At 47.6% G+C, this 15,842-nt stretch overlaps 1 protein-coding gene across 1 annotated transcript in view; it reads left to right on the top strand.

Moving 5' to 3' along the window:
- LOC144102001 (BTB/POZ domain-containing protein 3-like) overlaps nucleotides 1-2,086 on the top strand; it is a 38,788-nt gene extending 36,702 nt beyond the window's left edge. Inside the window, exon 4 of the mRNA XM_077635245.1 lies at nucleotides 1,156-2,086. Coding sequence (XP_077491371.1) covers nucleotides 1,156-1,744 — 589 coding nt within the window. The 3' untranslated portion in view covers nucleotides 1,745-2,086. The remainder of the gene's footprint in view (nucleotides 1-1,155) is intronic.
- The last annotated feature ends 13,756 nt before the right edge of the window (nucleotides 2,087-15,842 follow it).

The raw sequence follows: 15,842 nt of genomic DNA, 5'->3' as shown, positions 1-15,842 counted from the left end.
TCTTTTGCCAGCCGCTCCCACCCTATGTCTGCAAGTTTCCTAATCTCATGCGCCCATCTAACCTTCTGCCGCCCCCTGCTTCACTTCCCATCTCTTGGAATCCACTCCGTTACCCTTAAGGACCAGCGGTAATCTTGCCTTCGCATTACATGCCTAGCACAAGCCCATTGCTTTTTGTTGATTTCGTCTAGGATGTCATTAACACGCATTTGTTCCCTCACCCACTCTGCCCGTTTCAGGTCTCTTAACGTGACACCTATGGTATGGCTTGGACCATGCTACCACGCAATTAAGTTCGGTCTGGCCTTGTGGAGCATTGAAGATCATTTTCTCATTCACATCATAAACGGAATGTGTACCCCGAGGAGTAGACCTCTCGCTCTAAAATGTAGTTGGGTAACCTCCACGAGCTTGCCGCACTAACTCGTATTTTGTTGGCTGCTGCGCGAAAGCTCTTGCGAGTACCAGGCACATCTCTATTTCACACAAGAAGACTTGTCATCTTTCCCTACTTCCAGGTATTCTATGTCGCTTCTTTTTTATTTGCATTGTAACAGTAACACTGTGTACTGGGAGAGTTTCTAGGCCTGCATGGTGGATGTCAGGAAAAAGGGCGCTACAACAAAGGAAATGCAGAGGACATGCTTCCTTTGTTGTGCCACCCTCTTGGCTCGCTTCTGTCATGTTGTAGTAGTAAATGGCACTGGGTTAGCTTGGACCAAGTGCCATTACGTAGGAACCAGAGATCCAGGATACAGGTAGAATATATATTCAGTAAACACAAGTAAAATTACAAGACGTTAATGGGGTTCCAAACGTGCGAGCGTTAAGCATCACGTCCGCGGAATAATGCGACTCTAATTAGGACCGTGACGCTGGGTTCGAGCAGAAATAAAATGTTAGTTAACGCTTCTTAAAAATCCAACTTTCGATTAACCCACTGGCGATCGATGGGCATTTGCATGCGCTATGTCGCTCTTAACGCTGAGTACAGTTACACAATGCTAAATCGCGGAAACATTCGGGCGACAGGTTGAAGAGTATAAAAATAGTACTTCCTTCTTTCACAGATGTTTTATGGCTTTCAGTTGATCCCAAATGCTGAGTACATCACCTGTATTTGTCTTTAATAGCTGGCCTTTCTCTACATCGCAGGTACTTCTACAGCGGCAGACTGCAGGCAGCAAATGTCAGCGAAGCATTCTACACCCAAACAGCGGCTGTTAAGTACATGGTACCGGAACTTGCACAGCAATGTGTAGATTATGTTGCCTGTTATATACAGCCTGGTGACGTGTGTGCCTTTCTGGACAACATTCTCACGACGGGTGAACAGGACGCAGATGCGCCTGCGAGGGAGATGCTTCGGAAACAAGGCCTTCGGGTGTTGTCCTCGACCAGTTTCGTCTCGTGCTTTGAGTGCACCGTCAACTACGTGCTAGACCATGTCGCCGGTGTTTCTGAGATGGCTGTGATCTCGGCTGTGTATGAATGGGCACAGCAGCAGTGCACTGATCGGCAGCAGCAGGACAGTGGATCAGCTGTCGTCGTTCGAGAAATGATGCAGCCTTTTTTCCCCAAGCTTCGATTTCTCGCAATTTCAGCAACTGACTTTTCCAGAGGCCCCGCTTCTTGGGGTATATTCGACGACAATGAGGCGCTAGCATTGTTGAGCAACATCATTGTCGACGACCCCACCACTATGCCTCCTGGTTTCTGTAAAATTAGAGAGAAGCGCTTTTAGACCCGGACTTTGGGAAGGCTGGCTGAAAGTGGTCAGCAATGGAAGTTGCGAATTTGTGTATGGTTTAAGATACATGGAAGGCTTTCTTCAGTGTGCAAGGTATGCATCCTAATAACCAATATGGAACGTTTTTTTGAACTAGCTTCCGAAAATCAGCATTCCACTTTGGGGCTACCCGATATAGTGGAGCCCTAGAATGTTATTTCCTGTGTATTTTTGGCAACTGATTTAGTTTTTCGCACAATACGACTGTGTACCGTTACTGTTACGAGTCATAGCATATTTGTTGCCACGTTTTTGTTGTAATGGTTCGAAGACATTCTGGCGCGTTTAAGCCGAAAAATAAACACTTGTACTTCTGAATTCGCTGGTATATATATATATTTTTTCGCTGTCGCCTTTGTAAATCTTTCTAAAGCCTTCGTCAGTAACACATCACGTATATTCACTGAGCATGGCGTTGTTTCTCTCCTTAACGTGAGGTGGATTTCTTGACATTAGTGAAAAGAAAAGCCTTTCATGCCTTATTGCTGATGCGATGATTCATGTGCCAATTTTCTAATTGTGTTATTACTCAGTGGTTGCAAACTAGCACCAATTGTGCCAGCCTGCGCTATTTCATTAAAGCCATAACACGCTTCTAAAAAACGAGGCTTCCCTCCGAAACTGAAGAATCCGCGGGAAGACCACAGTTGTTAACGCCAGGTGGCAGAATTCCTTATGCGCAGTATTTTCACTCTCTCTTTGCCCGTCGAGGTGGAAAGGGCAACGAACGAAATCTAGTCCGTTATATTTGTTTTAGTCTCTAGATGGGAGAGTGAATGAGTGGGAGAAAATGCGGTGGCCTGTACACGACTGTGCTGTCTCCCTTTTTTTTTTGCTGACAGGCATCGGTGGTGTGGGTAGCTTCAGTGTCCTCTTGGCATCCGGCAAGGTGGCACGCGCTGTTGCTGGTCCTCTTCTGGACTACGTGGTCTTGGGGGAACCAAGATAGTACTTTCAAAACAAATGGAAGCTTTTACGTTTTGTTTGCCGCTGCCCATTACAACTCGGTGAAGTAGCATGACCAAAAAGGAAACCTGAATAAATGAAAATATGGTTGCAGCTGCTCGGCTGTACCGGTAATTAATTGAAGCCCTTAATTTTGAGCAAGATCAATTTCTGTCATTAGTATGCGTGGAGGGAAATTCATGTTTATTGTGCACCGTAAGCTAGACAACTTGTAACTCGTGCGTATCTCACTTCGCAGACTTCTGTCACCGCGGGATGGCAAGAGGCGCCTTCGTTGGGGACCGCACTGCGGCACCATCGTCTTCGACATTTGTTTACTTGCAAACTTTTATGTGGAGCTTATAAATACACCAACGCTCAGCCATACTTGCCTATCGCACCGGTGGCAAGCTGCCTGCTTTGCTAGAAGTAGGATGGGTGGTTCATAATGCGCAATGGTGGAACCAGCGAAACAGACGCTAGACAAGAACAAGGAGGCAGACACACAACACCGCGGTGTTGTGCGTGTGCCTCCTTTTTCATCTGCTGCGTCTGCTTCTCTGGTTCCACCATTGCGCAGTATGAACCAACTAGCCCACCAATTTACTCTATTGGTGGTTAGTTCAGACAGCCCCACTTGAGAACATTCGTGGCGGTATCGACTTTGCTGCGTAAGTAAAGGTTCCAGGTTGTTAATGGCAGCCATGAACTTTCTGCAGGATAAGTATGTATAGCGCGACACACTGTTAAACAGACTTCAGGCACAAGCAAAGCGCAGGTCAACTTGCTGCCATTTTCCGTTAATGCGATAATGTGGTGCGTAGCCGCAGGAAATGAAAGAAGAGCTAAGAATGATGTCCTAGGGACTTGGGAATGCCTGACTGGCACAATTAATTTAAGGACCGTCTTCGCGACAATGCGAGTTTTCAAGGCCAAGTCTATGCCCTGCTGTAGGTGGAACTTCAGTCTGCACATATCAGGATTTGGTGCCAAAATGCGCGCAACATACATGCTGCTTCCTTGTTGCATAGGTCTTGGACGCCTTTGCAATCGACAAGGACGTCGCATATTATGTGCGGGTTCTTAAACGTGGCAGTGCTGTGCAAGAACCTTCAGCACGGCAGGATAATTGTACGAACAATTGTAGAGCTGCACGCCTAGGGTATAGCTATACGCGTGTCTTAAGATCGTTTAATTTATTTTTGTTCATTTCTATTAATGATGAGAGAGTCGAGGCGGCAGCTGGACAAGTCATCGTCCCTTACAAAGCAGCAGCAGTGCATGTCACAGAACCCGATACACATTACTTTGAACAAAAATTTGATGGGACACAGGGTGAGCCTTATCTTGAATTTCAATGGCAGATCGCGAGCGCTCCGCCGGATCAAGAACGGAGCACGTAGCTACGGCGGAGATCGCTTCCTCCAATTTTGCGAATGGAATGCGTGCGCTCCTACGGGGGCGCTTTAGTGCAACAATAAAAATAGCTCCACGTTCAGGCAACATGGCGCCACCGGTCGAAGCAGGGCCTCTCGCTTCAGCACCGATACGTCCCTGCCTCCTGTCTGTAGACCGTTTTGGCTGTGCGTATGCAAGTGCTTGCGCACGCAAAGCGCTACGGCGCTGCGTGCGTTACGCTGTCCGCTCCGAAGTATAGTTTTAGCTGGCCTTGCCGTAGCGTCCTTCAAGCGCGCGCGTAAACAGTAGCGCCATCTAGTAACAAGACGTCAAAGCAAATCAACGCTCGGTTGAAGAAAATTTCATCCGTGATTACTGATAACGAGGGTGAGCGCATTGGGAGCCCCTTTTTGTTCCAAGCAGAAAAAACTATGCAAACCGAAGAAAATGTACGAACTGACTAAAAGCTACAAAACTTTCGCCAGGTGCCGTTGCTACAAAGAAAACACTGCATTTAGTTAGGCCTACGAGCTTGAAAATCGCCAAATTATCTGAAAAGCAGGGGCTAGTTATCGCTTATACCGCTACGTGTAGGCAAGAGTAGGCGAAATGAAAGCGAACCGCTACCATTTGAGCCAGCTATTGCGTCGGAGAATCCAGCGGCGACACGTATTTAATCCGAAGCGGGCGAGCGGGCGCCGCCATCTTGTCGACGTTAACGTACGCAAGCCACGCAACGCAAAGTCCGCTGGATAGCGTACGCACGCAAGACGCAGGGCTTGCGCTTGCGTTCTGCGCATGCGCACTCCCGTCCACGCAAACTCCTTGCGTACGCTAAGCCGTTGCTTATGCACAGCTAAATCTTTTTTGTCTCTCACGTTCGCGCAAACGCAAGGCGCACGAATCTCGCTTTTCTGAAGATGCCCGCACCACAAAAATTTTAGCGGTATATTTTCTTAGCTTCCGCATTTACAGAGCTGCTAGGCTTAGCGAGTAGCCTACGCTTCGTTTCACGTCAGAAAGCGCGGGAGGTTAGAGCGATTAAGCAACCATGGTATGAAGACTTCCGCGACGTGCAGAGATAGGCTGTTTTGATTGATCCCGCCAGTGTCGTCATTGGGAGATTTAAATCGAAGTGGGAATCCACGCGAAAATGGAGTTGAGGGCAGCATTTTGTTTACTTGTATTTTGAACTTTCTTCATTGCATAACTCTCGTTTCTATGCATCGATTCCTGTAATTCTTTTGTAGTCAGCATCTCTGTGACATATGGAATAAATCGGAAGTATATCCAGCATCCGTTCAAGCAGTGTTTCACAGCCTATTTAACTCACAGCTCCGGCGTTAATTCCGTATCAAAATTGTAAAACTGATGGCAATAAGTAACAGCCGCTAACAAATGTCTAATCTCCAGCCGGTCTCCGTTTGCTATAGTTACAATGTAAACTATTAGAATTTTTTTAACCAACACAAAAGATACCTTGCACTCTGGTGTCTGCCATCGCTGGTTTCACTAAACCACAAAAGCAGTACTTTTAGCTCGAGAATCATATTCTGAACCAACATTAGTATCGGGCTTCCCTGAGGCACCTTGGTGTAAGTGTGGTGGTGTGGATAGTAGGTCGGCAAGGGTGAAACGTGGTCGTGAGCCGTTGCAGCCGGTTTGCATGAGCTTCATAACTTTACCGTGAATTTCAGTATGATCGCGTCGTAGCTATAGTGGTTTCTCTTCTGAAAGATTTCTTGTGCGGCTCAACATCAGCTCGCCAGCACCACAAAGTCTAGGGACTAACGCACAGGAACCCGACAGCCGACTCGCTGCCACCATCTATCCCTCTTGGGAACACATCACGGAAGCCAACAGTAACCGAAATCAAGGATCATAGGGGATGTTTTTTTATTTACTTGTAGTTTTTCATCAATGGGAGAACAAAAAAGCAAAAGAAAAAACAACCACGTGCTGCCGCAGGTATCCGAGCCCACTACCTCCTAATTTCGTGGCTGGTGCTCTACCAACTGAACAACGATGACGGCTGCCCAATCTCTGCTTTCTAGGATATTTATGTGCAGTGTAACCAAACCTTGAGTGTGTTCAGTAGCGCCACCCTCGTCCACTACCACGGATGTAGCACGTCCTCTGCTACCGCAAGTGCCACGTAGGAACGTGGTATAACGGTGCGGAAAGAAACTATGCGAGAAGCGTCCCATGCTGCCTATGGCAAGAAGACTGCCAGATTCGAGGCCCTCAAAATATTCAGCAGAGAAGGGAATTGAAAAACCTGCTCATTATGGCATACACGAGGGAAGGCAACAGTCACTGAAATCAAGGTGCCTGGAGGATGTCTTTTTTGTTTAATTGTAGTCTCCATGAATGGAAGAATAAAGAAAGCAGAAGAAAAAACAACCACATGCCACCAGTGGGATCCGAACTCACTACCTCCGAATTTCGCATCCGGTGTTCTACCAGGTAAACCTAAGGCGACGGCTGTCGGATCCCACCATGGAATGCGGTGCAGAGCAGTTTTTTTTTCGCAGCTACAGTAAGCTCACATGGCTACAACAAAACTGATACAACGCTTTATTCAAAGTTTTACCGCACAAAGATTGCATACAGCCACAACCTGTGTGCACGCATCAAAGCTGATTCATTCAAGTTCAAATTTACAACCAAATCGCTCTCGCGGTTGGTACGAGGCAGGCATCGTCAATAATACTACTTGGACACCACGTCTACTAAAAAAGCGTCAAGAGTGTAAACAACAGAAAAATACCGAATAAAAGCTTTGGAAAAGAAAACAAGAGTTTCAGAAATTCGTATTTTCTATACTATGACTGCTTGAAACGCCATTAAAACAACTTCGACACATGAGCTTTTACGCCTCTATAAACAAACTAAACAAAACGGTCTGATTTCTTTGCTCAATTTTTGCTGTTCGCGGTTGTTTAACATATTTATGTCAGGAATTATACACAAAAAAATTAATTGTTATTCCCCCATGTTATGCCCCATCCCAGCGGCATTCGAGGTATAAAATAAAAAAATGAACCGACAAAATGTGTCAGCTTGTAATTTATTGATGACGCTGCCTTCACAGCTGAGATCTAATTTGAAATAAGTTGCAGGAAACCGATGCTTTGATATGGGGAAGTAAAAACCATCTTTCTTGTCATGGTACAAAACTCAAGTAAATGTCTACTTTATCCGGCGGTCTCCCCGTTGGATGAAGTGCGACGGTTACTTGAGTTGGACCATGAAAGCTGGTTTCCACTTCCCCATATCTAAGCATAGGTTTCCTGCAACTTAAATATACTTAGATCTCTGCTGTGAAGCCTGCGTCCTATGTAAATAACGAGCTGACACATTTCAAGCTGACACACCTCAAATGCCCCTGGTATGGGGCTTTACATCAAGGAATAAGGGTTAATTTTTTCGTGTTATTAAGCTTCACATACATATTTTGAACGACCTCGAAGAGCAATAATCGAACAACGAAATCCGACCGTTCAGTTTAGTTTGTTTATGGGATGTAAATGGTCATGTGTAGAAGTTGTTTTAATGGCATCAAACATTGAATATTTGGAAATTGCGAATTTTTGAAACTGGTATTTTCTCCTAGAAAGCGTCCGGGAAGTTTTAAAAAAAAATGCCTTTTTGATTAAGTTTTGAGAGATTTATTGTGTATAGTTTTTTTTCTCGAACTTGCTAGCCATGTTTATGTTTGGTCTGGGATAAAAAAAATTCATGTCTCGCACATTTCTGTGGGCTGGCCGGCAAAGGGATACAGACATGGCAAAAAAAAAACTATTCCCGACATGCCACGAAAACGATACGATATACATTTTTCAGGACGCAAGCATGATTTAAAACATGCACAGATTTGCAATTAAAAACACCCTCCATTAATGAAGGTGTCAGCTCAATACTGGGTAGGCTATGTAACTGAGAAGAACAGCCTTTGAGGCCAAGGCTCTCTTGAGGCGTGGGAGCAGGCTCGGCGGGAAGCTGAAGGAGCCAGAGAGGAAAAGTGATAGGTTTATAGTGGGGAAGTGTGTCGAACAAGCGGACATAAACTCTCCAATTTAGTTAGCACGTGCGTACAAGTAACATTGGGAAGGTTCAGTTGAGATGGAGCGAAGGATTAAAGGGTAACGCCTTAGTAGGGTTTTCGATTTTCTCGTGACATTGTCCTGCCCTGAAACCCCGGGGAAGCGATGCAGCGCATGCTTGAGGCCCCAAACACTCAATGCAGGATTGCGGGAGTGTAAAATAATAAACTAAAACAATGATCAACCTGCTTTTAATAGAACAATAGTTCACGACAGGCAGCTAGCTATTGGAAGTAGTACGACGTACCACATTATCATGTCATTTCGGCCGAAGGACGAATCTCAACATAAAAACGAAACAAGGGTTTATTCGATTGCCGATGGCAGCGGACGAGCACGTCGACGCTACGCTCGTCTCCGTAGCGGAAGGTAGGCTAGCGCTCTTCCCAGCCGGGCAGCCTGTTTTTGCAGCCACCGTCGGTGACGCAGCGGTGGCGCTGGGTTTTGTCGGGAACGTGGCCCAGCTTGTGGCCGTGTCACGCTGGGCCTGATGATAACAAGGTAAAGGCTGCGCGGAAATGTGTGTAGCCACATCAACTCCCCCCCCCCCCCCCCCCCCCCCCCCCCGCGGAGTGGAGAGCCCTCAAGGCTTGTAAAAATCTCTGCAGCGTACCCGACGTCCATAGAATGTAGTGATAGAAGCAGGCTGCGATATCGGGGTCGTGGATGGACGCCTGTGGGTGCACTGATATTTCCTGGTTCAGCCAAGTCGATGTAGTCTGGCTTCAGCCGGTCGATAGAGACGCGAACATCGTTCATATTAAAACGCAGGGTGAAGGTTTTGTCGTCGCTACGGAGAACTGGGTAGGGGCCGCTGTAAGGTGTCTGGAAAGGCCTGCGGACAGTGTCGTCGCGGAAAAAACTGCGTGCACGTTGCCAGATCCTTGAAGACGAAAGGGGAAGTCTTACAGTGGTGAGCTGCAGGTGACGGCCGGAGGGCAGCGATGGTGCGTCGAAGCCGGGCGACGAAATCAGTGGGTTCTGACGTCGCGGTGGTGGTTGGCGGTGCAGCAAGAAATTCGCCTGGAAGACGGAGTGGTTCCCCGTAGACGAGCTCTGCGGGTGTAGCCTGAATGTCCGGCTTGAAGGTGGCACGAATACTTAGGGCGACGGCTGGGATGGCTTCGAGACAGGTTGAGTCCGGATGGCACATGATGGCTGCTTTGAACTGACGGTGGAAACGCTCGATCATCCCGTTGGCACACAGGTGGTAGCTGGTGGTCCTCGAGCGCTCGAACCCGATGGTCAGCCCGAGGAGCCTGAAAAGGTTCGATTCGAACTGTCGTCCCTGGTCGCTGGTGACGCGGCGAGAGGGCCCGAAGCGAGCAATCCAGCCGGCGAAGAAGGCCAAGGCGACGACTTCCGAGGTGATTCCCTCGAGGGGCCATGCCTCAGGCCATTGAGTATACCGATCGATGGCGATGAGGAAATAGGGATAGGGTCCAGCCTGGGGAAATGGTCCTATGATATAAAGGTGGACGTGTTGAAACCGACCAGAGGGCTAGGGGAATGCTCCGAGCGGTGAATCGACACTCCTGGTGACATCACCGCGCTGATATTCAAAAATGCCGCAGTGCGCCCAGGTTCGGCAGTCCCGCTGCATGGAGGGCCAGACATAGCGGTTGGCCACGAGGCGTGTAGAGGAGCGAATGCCGGGATTGCTGAGATTATGCAGCTGGTTGAAGAGGCCACGGCGATGGGAAAGGGGCACGCAAGGTCTGCTTCGTGCTGTTGACTTGTCGCCGTAGATAGTCGTTGTCGATCCAGGTATGGGGACTTGTTGCAGCTGTAGTGAGGACCCGCCCTTAAGAAGTTCTTGCAGTTCGACGTCCGTAGTCTGAGCCTCAGCGGGGACGTCAGCAGTTATCTGCGAAGAGCTGATAGCTGCCACACGTGAAAGTGCGTCGGCGACCACGTTGTCTTTCCCGCTGACATGTCGGATGTCTGTGGTAAACTGGGCGATACGTTATTGTTCGTTGTCCGGGTCACAAGATGTGGGATGTCATTTCGGCCGAAGGACGAATCCCAACATAAAAACGAAACAAAGGTTTATTCGATTGCCGATGGCAGCGGACGACCATACCGGCGCTACGCTCGTCTCGGTAGGGGAAGGTAGACTAGCGCTCTTCCCAGCCGGGCAGCCTGTGTTTGTAGCCGCCGTCGGTGACGCATACTTCGGGTGACGCAGTGGTGGCGCCCGGTTTTATCGGGAACGTGGTCCAGCTTGTGGCTGTGTCAAGCTGGGCCGGATGATAACAAGGTAAAGGCTGCGCGGAAATGTGCGCAGTGTGTGTCGCCACATCGACATAAAGTGATCGCAGGCCAGGACAAGGAGTAAAACATCTAGGAAGGAAGAAATGAAGTAAACAAGATTTTAAGCCACTCTCACGTAATGAACAGGTAAAATGTAAATAGTGGGGTTCAACGGTGAAGCGACACATGGGCTACGAGTCATGCGGTAGTAGTACAGCTTCGGGTTCATTTAAACCACCAGGATTAATTTGAGTGCGTTGACATGACACAGCGGTCTGGAGTTTTCGTCCTTCGCCTCCATCAAAGTACGGCCGCTGCGGCCAGGATAGAACCAGCGACCTTGGGCTCAGCAGACAAACTTTAAAGTCACTGGCCACCGCGGCGTGGCAAGTCATGAGCATGATCCAGCTAGTCTCTTGAAAAAAAGTATGCAGCAACTGTCCCTGCAAGAATTTACGCATGGGGCATAAAATGAAGACAACGAAGGACCAGGCTATCTGGAGCTGCAGGAATCATTTCTCCTGATTTAGCCTTAACCGAGGAGCCAACGACTCGTAGATATCTGTCAACAGAAGTAAACCAGTAGCCATAGGGCAGACAAGACACGGTTCAGCCAATATTTCTTTGCTATGCCGCCTCCAAAAGGTTTTGTATGGGTGAACGTTGAGGCTGAAAACGAACCAGCGTCCTGACAAAGTGTGCTAGGAGAACTCACTTGCGTGAACACGTGCGCTTATCGGCCTGGTATCAGGCAACACCTGTGCTAGAATGCAGCTCCGGTGCCGCAGCGGTTCGCGGCGTGTGAATCCGCGCTTTTTGAGGCCGGCCGTCTGCCGGGTGTCGGTCCAGAGGCGCCTCCTGCAGGCCTGGCTTTTGTCCTGGCCTCGACAAAGCCTCTTTTGCTGCAGCCAGCACTCATCCGGGCTCGATGGCTGCTTATTGAACAACAGTAGACAGTTTGAGCATCGGCGCGCGACTTAAACGATAACTACGGTAACTGTGATAGTATACGGCAAGTGTGCCTAGGAAAGCCTGTCAATGGTACCAGCGGCAACGTGATGGCGAATTTGCAGTGCGTGTGACCGGCAGTGCTAATCTGCTATGCTTGCCTTGTTGCTTCGAATACGCAACGTCATCGGATGATGCCTGCGGTTTCGTGCCATGCATATTATACACCAACCATCGTAATGAGATCCACACACGGGTTCCTCTCCTGAAGAAATAGATGTTGAACGTTTTCGTTTGCTTGGTCTGCAGTTCAGATATTTTCTATCAGTAACACATCATTAGCTACGTCACAAATAATGCCGGTACATTGCTGCCGTAGTCGTACTTGCTTAACAAAATTTTCAGGCTTGTATTAATTCGTGCATTTCATAAGCTATCGTTTCGAACAGATATTTAACCCATTCAACCGCATAGAAGCTTGTCTTATACGGTTTTTCCGCATATTGTTTGCAATGCCATCTTTGCGTCAGCGGAGCACTGCACTGGCTAAGCAATGAAGTAGTGGTCTGTCGTTTTTTTTATACCATTTTAAGTTTATTTCACGGCGTTTTAAAAAAAACCATATGGTGTACCATGCAAGAGGAATCGCTACATTTCACGCGCGCAACCGCTCAAAATGCTCAAAAAACAACCTTGGAGTGCCACTGAAGTACTACAACCGCTCCCATGCCGCCTTACATAAAGTAAAGGGGGGGGGGGGGGGGGGTCACGTGGCTTTGAATCGCAGAAAATGGCCAAAAGATTGATTACTGATAGTCGTATCCGCTTTTATGCCTCTTTTAAGTCTTTAAGCATTTTTTTTTAAGTCGTCCTAAATATTCATTGCCAAAATTGGCCGGGAAAAGGTGGATGTGCATTGTGGCTAAACTCAATCAATTGTGTTTTTCCCCGTTACGGTTAACGGCCTATAGACATTCACGTTGGGGAGTACCCTCAATCGTGAAGTAATCTTGCTTTGTCACTGTTTTATCTGTTTGGATCGCTTTTGTTTTTTTGCATTCGTAGGACCATATGCACGCCATGACATTCTTTTTCTAATTTGTGAATTGTTAATTTGTTGTATATTTTATTTTCACTCCAGATATGTCAAGGACAGTGCATCACAAACATTACAAACGAAAATATGTGCTTTGCGAAATAGAAAATTCCAAGAATTCCTTGACCTTCATTATGCTATTAAAAACGCAGTGCGCGTTGAACTAGCCGTATGCCACATTTTTTTAATTCTGCTGCCTTTTCAGGAATATTTTGCGGGAAAAATATGCATATCAGAAATCTTTTTCCAAATACAACAGTGAATTTTTTTTAGTGGTCCCTAAATTATTTCTAATGTGCGCATATAATTTCTGTAAATACATCAAGCAGTAAAAACTTTGCTCAAAGCCGGGTCGCCGAAACTCACTTCGACGCGTTACTTCGAGACGGGTTTCTGGTCGGCTGCGTCCAGGGCGGCGCCGGGTGCGTTGAAGTCCGGCTCTGTCGTGAGGCATGATGCTGGAAGATTTTCAGGAAGATGTCCTAGAGGCAAAACGAAGGCATCTGTGCTAAGTAATGCAAGGAAAGGAATCCATGCTGAACGCACTGCAAGGACTACAAAATAGGATACCAGTAATGGTGCATGTTTCATACAATTTGTAACACGCATTGAAGCCGGCTTCACTCACATTTTGGTATAACTTACAGAATGTTGCCCTGTGCACGCAGAAACCGTTCTGAGACGTTGCCACTGTGAGCCCAATTAGCTTTTTAGTTTTTGCGGCTACAGGAGTTCATCGTGTATTGAAGACATGTGCGGCAGTAACCTCAACACTGGTTTTTCGCAACGTGACATATGCCGCACCTTCGCTACACCTAATCTGCATGAAAATCCCGCCGAAGTTTGGTCTGGAGCCGTGGCCGCTATAGGCGCTATCGCCGAATGGGTAGCCACGAGCGGTAGATCGCGTCGGCGGATTAACATGTGATTGCGCGAGAAAAACTTGCTTCCACGCCCGCGTTATTTTGTGGTCTTTTTAATATTTTATGCGAAATTGAAACGGAGGCCCTGTATATCATATATAGTTCCGGAATTCAAACCCGCTTTGCGCTTGTATGGAGAAACAGGGCTCCCGGCAGTGCTAGGTTCGCACATTATCTTCGATCGTCTGACTGTGGCGTGGAGACTTGTCATGCTTAATGGTGAGCACGAATTGGTGGGCTAGTTGGTTACACGTGTTTGGTTTATCACAGCGCACAACAAAAGGGGAAGGGCCGAAAGAGTACACACCACACAGCGCTGCGCTTTGTGCCATGCTTAATGGGACATTAAAACATTGCCTAAACATGCGGTCTGATGATTAAAATAAAATATACGCGTGACCGCAATGCAGTGCGTAATAAGAAAAAGGCTTTGCTAGCAGGTGCCACTGTCTGGATCTGTGCTGCGCTTGTTTCGCTTGGCTGGGTTCAGTGGACGCGACTGCAAATTTAACAGTATGTTGCTTACACTGCCTTGTGTTTATCTCTATCCGGCGAGCGATTTTAATGAACGGTTTAATGTATGGCTAAGCCAAAGCGACTTTAGGCGCCCTAACGCGGTCTGTTGCAATGCGCGACACCACGGCTTTCAATTTTCACAAGCACTGTGTGTTCAATTTCGTTCACGATTCTTCCGCATCGGAGGGTGCTATCACTTTGTCATCTTTTCTGGTTGGAATGGTTCATTTTGGCGGGCTTATCCTTGCAAGTTTTCCAGCAATGTGCCGTTATCTGTAAAATGAGAATGCAACGGCAAGGCGCGGCTGACTGTCCAGCTAACCAGTTCCCATGTTCGCCGGTGCAGACGCACTAAACGAAAAATTGAACGACTTGTACATAGTGGACAGTGTGGTTCAAATATAGTACCCGGTGCACAAACAGACGTGTCAACATCGCAGCTCTTAGTGGCTGGAATTTTTGCCTGTACGGGGCGGGCTTTTTCCACGTACAGTCATGGAAAAAGTTTGCGGGATGCGGATTCGCGAAAAAAATTATTGCGGCACGGTTAGCCACAGCAGACGAATGAAATGCATAAAGTGTGATGAGACAGGCGTGCTCCATCTGCTCGAAGACTACCATCTGATCGGCTAGCGACGCAACGCAGAAATAATTTTTTTTTTTTCCGCGAATCGCATCCCTCAAACTTTTGTCCATGACTGAACAGTCGGGAAACTGCGGTTTTAGTCTGTGCTTAGCTGGGGTTGCACAGCTGCTTTCTATTTTGGCCCGCTAGATCCAATAAAAATAGGTAAATTCCACAGAATCTAAAGAAATAAAAGAAGTTATTGATTCCAGCCAGTTTTAGCCCTCTCAAGATATGACGCGTTGACACTAGCGACCTACCTATGCTCAGGCTTATGCCCACCGTCATGAGCAGCTTGAGCAGCGTCGTCGATTGCCGTATATTTCGCAAACGAGTTAACCAAAGCGTCCCCTGCTGTGCAGACATCTGATTCGATTCGGTGTCACTTTGTTGTTGACCGATAACGTGTACTGGGCTCGTTTAAATCTCGTGGGAGCTCTCAGAAAAACGTAAGAGCAGTGTCAGGCTTCAGCTTGAGCAGTGTACACTGTATCGACAAGTCCCTATTGACTACGAATTCGTCGTGGCCAACGATGTACGTGGGATCGAAATGTTTCTCACAAACACGTACGTCTGGCGAACCGAATGAGAAGACACCAGCTTCTTTTCGGGGGATGACGCCTCTCAACGTGTCTTTCAATTGAAACTGATCAGCTTGCGGCGGCGCGAGCAGATCAGCTTCGCTGGCCACTGCACGAGGGCACTGAGCTATTGCCGTAGCCGAGCACGCCTGGTGTGAAACTGCAGCGCATTCTCGCACTGTGCACTGCACATCGTCGTCTTCATCAAGCGATACTCCTATTGAACTAGTATTGCCGCTGGATGTGCCGCCGACCCAGAAAAGCTAAACCGTGAGCCAAACATGCTAAACGCATTCTCTTAGCACGGCAACTCGGTTCGCCTACGTTAAACCCTACCACTTGTTTTTATCGTTCCCTATTTGCTTGCACGACAGTAAAAAAATGATCAGATTAAAAGTTACTCTTTGCGTATTCACATGATAGCGTAGATGGGAACTTCCCCAGTCACGGACTACAGACAAATATGGCTAGCGAAGTAAGCCATTTAGCGTGTCAACCTGTTCCCAGAAAGAAGACCACTCGGTTGCGGTTATACCAGCTGCATTCGACCATGACACGACCAGAGTGCTCTGGTCACATCTGGCGTACCAAAAGAAATTGACATGGCTGCGGTCCGGAGACAGTGAACACAGAACGTGAAAACAAAAAAGAACGGGAACGAA

The sequence above is a fragment of the Amblyomma americanum genome, chromosome 8 (genome assembly GCF_052857255.1).
Source record: "Amblyomma americanum isolate KBUSLIRL-KWMA chromosome 8, ASM5285725v1, whole genome shotgun sequence".
NCBI classification, from domain to species: domain Eukaryota; kingdom Metazoa; phylum Arthropoda; class Arachnida; order Ixodida; family Ixodidae; genus Amblyomma; species Amblyomma americanum.
Note: the sequence above shows the minus strand (reverse complement) of the source record. Positions and strands in the feature narration are given on the sequence as shown.